The sequence below is a fragment of the Akebia trifoliata genome, chromosome 1 (assembly GCF_017979445.1).
Source record: "Akebia trifoliata isolate Shusen 1 chromosome 1, ASM1797944v1, whole genome shotgun sequence".
Lineage (NCBI taxonomy): Eukaryota > Viridiplantae > Streptophyta > Magnoliopsida > Ranunculales > Lardizabalaceae > Akebia > Akebia trifoliata.
In genome coordinates, this window is record NC_141375.1 from 10,990,582 (window position 1) to 10,997,692 (window position 7,111).

The 7,111-nt window shown below is 36.1% G+C and overlaps 1 protein-coding gene across 2 annotated transcripts; it reads right to left on the reverse strand.

Moving 5' to 3' along the window:
• Positions 1–1,181: 1,181 nt before the first annotated feature.
• On the reverse strand, positions 1,182–6,802 carry LOC147410696 (NAC domain-containing protein 17-like). 2 transcript variants are annotated; one of them, XM_086438920.1, is made up of 6 exons: positions 6,650–6,802; positions 6,360–6,545; positions 4,860–5,137; positions 4,463–4,768; positions 2,299–2,851; positions 1,182–2,226 (listed from the first exon to the last, which is right to left on the reverse strand). In XM_086438920.1, exons 2-6 carry the CDS (start codon positions 6,541–6,543, stop codon positions 1,814–1,816), a joined length of 1,734 nt encoding a protein of 577 aa, XP_086295046.1. In that variant the 5' UTR covers positions 6,544–6,545; positions 6,650–6,802; the 3' UTR covers positions 1,182–1,813. The 2 variants fall into 2 exon arrangements, with proteins under 2 accessions (XP_086295046.1, XP_086295038.1); XM_086438912.1 differs by having other exon boundaries at positions 6,360–6,801.
• Between the last annotated feature and the right edge of the window lie 309 nt (positions 6,803–7,111).

Here is a 7,111-nt window from a genome sequence, read left to right on the forward strand (position 1 = left end):
TTACGTCTATGAGATAAAAGTAATTTACTTACTCAAAGAAAGAAAATATTATCCATGATTTCTCCCTACTCCTCTCTAAGATTTCCAAACATAAACCCTTATATTTTTTTCACTTATGTCTTCTTCTTCCCTACCACATCACCACTCACCACCACCACCACCACTATATCTACCATCACACTAACCTTGCCATCGTCGTCGTCATCATCGCCATTTCCCACCACCTTCTCTCTCTCTCTCTCTCCCCGCTTTCTTCTTTTCCTTCTCTCACCTTCGTCACCAACACCTCCACGTTCTCTCCTCTTCTTCCTTACTTACCTCCGTCGCCACCACCACCACCACGTCCTCTCCCTCCCTCTTATCATTTTCCAAGCCTCTTCTTCTCCGTCCCAAGTCTTTTTCTCTTTCTCTCATCTTCTTTTTTCTTTCTCCTCCTCCTCCTCCTCTTCTTTTTCTTTTTTTATCTTCCTCAAATATTTTTTCTATGATTTTATTCAAGTAAAATCAAACAATGGAATTTGATTTTCCACCATTATTTTTTTATGAATTTTAAATTCCATGGAAAATTACTTTCCATACAATCAAACATACCCTAAAAAAAAAAAATGTCTTGAGTTCAAATCTTTCCCCAACAAAATCCAATAAATAATATTAATTATGAATCCTACAAGATACATCATCATAGGATAAGCATCTTTCTTTCATAAAAGAATTTTTAAATGGAAAAACCCATTGTCTTCGTTACTGAACAAGACAAGATGACTCATCTAAGACAATCAGGTCTCGGGCATGGACTAGTTTTAAAAACATGACCCCACCAATGTGGTACTTACCAAATACCCTTTCAAGAGGTGAAATGTAAATGTGACTTTTTCTTTTTTTTTATTTTTTATTTTAATTTTATACAAATGGTAGGGAATAAACTATTCGACTTTTCCAATTTCGAGATACGTTAAAATCCAACACATAGTATATAGAACTCCGTTGGCTGTAGTTGGACAACAAGGAAAGTTTCATGACGGGTTCCAAGTCAAAGGGAATATATTGTCGCAAGCAAACCTCCTTATGTTGTAATATAGCGTAGCACTTCCTAAATCCATTTGAACAGATTGACTAAAACATGATTATCCAAAAATTGAATAATGAACACCATTCAAGATTGAACATTTTACCAAAATAAATAACACCAAAATGCAGAATATTTAAGGGTTGGAGATACTTAATAATGTCTTAAATATGTAAATTTTACACATGAAAACTATTCGACTAAATCCGACATTGATTCCAGGAAAATAATGGTTGTTGCTAAGCAAACAACATCCACTCAAATGTCCTTCACCGATCGTGACCATGGACTTGTCTCCTCTTCACTAAAATCCCTATTCAAGTTGTCTACCATCCAATTCAACCCGCCAACTCCAAGAGCCCCTCCATTTTCACTCTGAAGCATGAATTTATAGGCAAGTCAATCACTTCCCATTCCATTCCCATTCCTTTCCAGTCAAAGTAGCATAGTAACAAAGTCGAACATCTTTTCGAGACTTATCAGCCTCTCTACAGATACACAATTAATCCAACATTGAGTCCCCCATATTCCTAGTTTGCTTTCCTTGTTTTTTTACCTCCACCAAGACCATTTATAACCTTTAAGTTGAGAATCCTTAAAGAGCAACGCAAAAAACCCTCCTTGTCAATAATAGAATACTAAGCTTTGGACAGAATGAAATGTTGGAACAGGATTCATTTAGCCAACCCCAAATATTTGGGATAAGGATTCATTGCTGTTGCTGTTGTTGTTTATTATGCAATTTTGCTATGAGGAGGGTATGAACCTCCCCAAGAGAGTTTTAAAGACCTTCACCACTGCTCCTATCATCAACATCCACAAAATAGCAGATAACACCCCTAGAATCGAAAGGAAAAAGAAAGTCCCATTTCCACCAAGACTCCTCCTCCTCCTACCAACAGTAGCACCCACCCCTGTATTAGCAACAACATCAGTGTTTCTAGAACCCATCTGCACCCTACCAAAACTTGACATCCGCTCAAAAGCTCGATTGATCATGGAATTCTCTGAGGCTGCTGCAGGAGTAGTAGGTACCGAATCCAAGAACGCCCAGAGTGCAGATGTAAACCAAGATTCTTGTTCAACACCTTCATTACCACCATCTTGATTCTGCTTTTCCTCACTAAGAAGAGGCATTAAATTATCGGCATGTCTTGCACCTACAGATGATCAGATGGATCAGAAAATCTACTAAGCATTTATACTGGAAATTGAATCAAATTTATATATACCTGAAGTTTGTGGATCCGTAACCGCCTGATTTGATTCTATTGATGCAAATACATTGCAGTTCTGCTCATGTGTCCATAACTGATCCTCGTCACCAAAATCGCTTGTCGGTTGGAAATTGAACTGGCTGGCCATTTCACCTCCAAGACTACTGAAATATGGTTGTGATGTTGTCTCGTGATTAATGGGTCCCATGCCACGAAGAAACATGGCTGCATCAAAGTAAAGGTCAGGACCATCCAATGTATCTATCTCTTGAATGACATTAGTCATCGTATTTGAAAAACTAGGCTCTGGACCGATGAGATCATCTATTTCAAGAAAATTGTCCCCTTCATTTCCATTAGGATACTGCTCCGAAATATTGGAAGCTGGAATGATCTCAGATGCCTTACATGACAGGAAGAAAGAGGTAGCTGATTCTGTCACATCAAAGCTAGCCTGTGAATCAAATGGTTGCTCGCAAGGATGTAAAACCACACCCAGTTCAGAAGAAATGACTTCCTTAGGTGATGGCTCCACCATATAACTATGTGCTTCTTCTTCAAAACCAACCTACAGTTACATGTTTGATAGATCATTGGCACCTTTGTTCTATATTAAAAGTAACATTTCAGTTTAGAATATATAAAGCAGGTCAAAAAAATATTTCACCCTTTTCAATCAAATTCAGGATTAAGTGAAAGAGAAGACGAAGATGGCTAAAAATTTACTATATCTAAAATAGTAGGGGTGCAACTTGGTTCGGTTTGAGGCAAAATTGAAACTGAACCGACATAGGTCAGTTCCACCAAATAAGAACCAGAACCGAACCGATATGGCAATGGATTATGGAACCAAACTAAGGTCTGTTTGGTTCGGTTCAGTTCTATGGGTTGCCAATATTCTATAAATCTGCTTGGAAATAACATATGTTTAATTTAAAAAAAACAAATATATAATAAAAATAAAATCTTTAATATTATACTGAGAGAGGGCGGACTAGAAGTGGTTCAACACCAAAATTTGAGTGGTCACAAATGCCCCCACTTTTATATTTAAATTTAATATAATCAGTGTCATTTTAGTCAAAAATCAAAAAATAAAAAACAACCCGACACTAGAATCACATTGCTTAGTTTTCAAAATTATAAAATATCATTATTTTACAATATAACCGTCAAAAACCCCTTTAATAAATATTATAAATTACAAATAAGCCCTATGATATATGTGCATTTGCACATGCCACCTAGTTTTGTATATTAAATCATTAATCAATCCATAAAAAGTCATTAATCTATGTCCTAACTCCTAAAATAATTCTAGTAAATTAATATATATATATCAAGGGACATGAAAAAACAATGTAACATTAATAAATTTTCAAAATATGGGTTAGAAGTTTCGAATTGAGCTGATTTTTTGTGAGGATGATCTCTATGATGGGAAGATCATTTGAAAAAAAAAAAATCAGTCCAATCTAAAACTTCTAACCACATTAAAAGTGATTTAGAATGTGGACCGTTGATTTTTTTCAATAATTTGTATATCACTTTTGATGGACTTAGAAGTTTCCAATTGAGCTGATTTTTTGTGAGGATGATCTTCTCATCATAGTGACCATCCTCACAAAAATCAGCTCAATCCAAAACCTCTAACCCATATTTTGAAAAACCATTGTTTTTACATATGGCCCATGAACCGCCCCCATATATATATATAGCGGGTGGTTCATGGGACATATGTAAAAACAATGGTATTTCAAAATATGGGTTAGAGGTTTTGGATTGAGCTGATTTTTTGTGAGGATGGTCACTATGATGAGAAGATCATCCTTGCAAAAAATCAGCTCGATCTGAAACTTCTAAATCCATCAAAAGTTATTTACAAATTATTGGCAAAAAATAGACGGTCCACATTCTAAATCACTCTTAATGGGGTTAGAAGTTTCAGATTGGACTGAATTTTTTTTCGGATGATCTTCCCATCATAGAGATCATAATCACAAAAAATCAGCTCCATCTGAAACTTCTAACCCATATTTTGAAAATTTATTAATGTTACATTGTTTTTACATATGTTTTTTTCATATGTCCCTTGATCCGTTCCCATATTTCTATATATATATATAAAATACCACCACTGATTATATTGGTACAGAATCTGAGGAGGGGGAGAAATCACCTGAGGTAGCAAATAGTCGAACAGATCACTGGGGTGTTGGTTTATTACAGGCTCATCAGCAATGTGCTTAACAATCTCCCCGGGATCAAAAATTGGGGATTGATATTGATCATATGCAGAAACGTTGTAAAGAGAAGCTTGGCCATTTATCTGTCGCACTTGATTGTCCGGGTTGGGTGCATTAACATCATCCGGGTCATCATCTTCAATCCATTCTTCCTCTATAAAATGTGCCCCATACTGTTCGCCATTCTTGGGACCGGCTCCACTCTTTTTGTAGAGCTTATAAAGGGCATATGAGGAATCCTAAAAGACAAAAGAAAGTCAAGAGTTTGTTATCATAAAGGAAACATGTAATAAACAAGTGTTTATAAACCAACTAGACAGAGGAGTCTACCTGCGGGGCTTTGCATCTTTTGAGCTCCTCTTCACACAAGGTATATTCATGCATTACCCAATCAGTGCGTTCCCCCGAGGGAGCACGGCCTTGGTAGAAAACTAAAGTCTTCTTCAAGCCTACTGTCCGAGAATTCCTAGTAATATTGCGATCCTTTCCGGTTGTCTTCCAGTAACCATGTCTTGTTGCTCTGTTGGATCTCGCTCCATTCGGGTACTTCCTGTCCTTTGGGGTAAAGAAGTACCACTGCCTATCCCCACTCTTCAACAAAGATTGCCCTTGAAAATTCATTCAAACAAACATTTAAGAGAACTTTAAAATACCACCACTGCAACACCTACTCTTACTACTATTAACATTGCTAATATTGACAATATTAAATTAATAAGTGAGAGAAGCATAAAAAAATCAACCTGAGTCCGAGAGAGATGCCATAACTCTCAAAAACACCACAACTCATTGATTTAAAAGTCCTCAAAACAAAACCCCATCACTGGGTTTAGCATCATGCAGCTGAGAATGCTAATGGAATTACCCTAGCAATTCATGATCATAAGTGGACAAACCATAACAATGCACCGATAAGTAGACACCATGTAGAACTAACTCTACAAGAAGCTTCAGACAAACACATATGCACATTTTTGAATTCAATAAGACCAAGGGTCTGGAAAAACCATACAAGGCAATAGCCAACAACTAGGGTATGGAATTCCAATTGAGAAAAACCTCAACATTCATCAAGTGAAAATAAGTGACGATTGCAAGGCCAACGAGAAAAATCTGTCGCACTTGATTGTCTGGGTTGGAGTGCAATTGCAAGGCCAACGAGGCTGAAAAAACAACTTAACTTCTTCATCAAGTGAAAATAAGTGACGATTAAGCCGAGTGGACAGATCATAAACATCACACCAGCAAATGGGCACCATGTAGAACTAAACCTACATGTAGCTTCGAAACAGAAACATGTGGATGATTCCAAAGGCAATATTGACATGACCACATGCCATATAACTAGGGTTTTGAATAAACTACACGAGGGCAACAGAAAAATTCCGGTATAGAATTCCAATTGAGAAATTTTTTTACATTCTACCAATATTTCTACTGAATCATTCGTTGGAGTGTAATCTCAAAGGTCAACGGAGCTGAAAATCAACAATTGAACTTCTTCTTAATTAAGTGAAAATCGGTGAAATTGAAGCTGAACAAGATTTAGCACCCAAAAAAAAAAAAAAACCATTTAAAGAGCAAGTGTTTTGATAGATTGAGCTATCCAAGACAAAATTGTATACAAATCCTCCTAAATATAGACGATTCAGGATTCCAAAATTACCAAAACATAAAACCCACATCTTTGTAATCCGATCTAAATGATAATAATAAAAAAAACAAAAAATAAAAAAATAAAATTGAATATTCATATCTCATTTGCAAATTCAAGAATTCGAATCAAAAGGTTAAATTGGGAATTATTGAGGAATCAATTAAAGAGAGTACCGGGCAACTCTTCAGGATGCCACTTGTAAACGTCGACCTCTCCTATTACATTGAGTTTGAGGCGTCGATGACAGATTTTCCTCTTGAGATAATAAAGGACGAGTTCTTCATCAGTTGGATGGAATCGAAACCCTGGTGGCCATGATTTTGGATTCCCTAAACCTCCATCAACACCACCGTTCATCTCTGCGTTCGATCTCAACATCTCACCAATTGATTTGGTCAAAAAAAAAAAAAATTATCAGAAAGGAATTCGAAACCTAGAATATAGTTACTATTTCAAAATTAACCTATCAATCGATCTAGATTCGAGAGAGGAAATATCGGAAGAGAAAATCCCCAAAAATATCTTCTTGAATCGAGAGGACGATCACCAACAACACACAAAAACACTTCGCCCTCCGCGTCTCCCCAGTCGTCTTTCTTTCTCTCTCGACGAGTAATAAGAGAGATGAAGTACCAAGTAAAATTACGGGGAGTGAATATTTTAGTTACCCTCTGTATTTTCAAATTTATAACATGCCCCTTGACCTTGATCTTTTATTTTAGACTAATTTGAAATGACCTAAATACTCTCTTACCCTACTCTTGAACCATAGGAATCTATCTACTTCAACTTTCAAAGCTAAAATAATATAATATATTTTTTTTCATTTTCGAAGATGACTGTTTTGAAAAGAAAAATCTTAGGAGTTTTTAATATCGGTTTGAGAATTAAGGGTACTTAAGTCATTGTATATTAATTTAAAAGA

Excerpts from the sequence above, each read along its gene's own strand:
- LOC147410696 (XM_086438912.1), bottom strand. The coding sequence starts at position 6,564 with ATGTTGAGATCGAACGCAGAGATGAACGGTGGTGTTGATGGAGGTTTA. Across the intron at positions 2,852-4,462 it reads TCGACTATTTGCTACCTCAG|GTTGGTTTTGAAGAAGAAGC; the intron begins GTGATTTCTCCC and ends ATGTAACTGTAG. Across the intron at positions 2,227-2,298 it reads TACGGATCCACAAACTTCAG|GTGCAAGACATGCCGATAAT; the intron begins GTATATATAAAT and ends GATCATCTGTAG.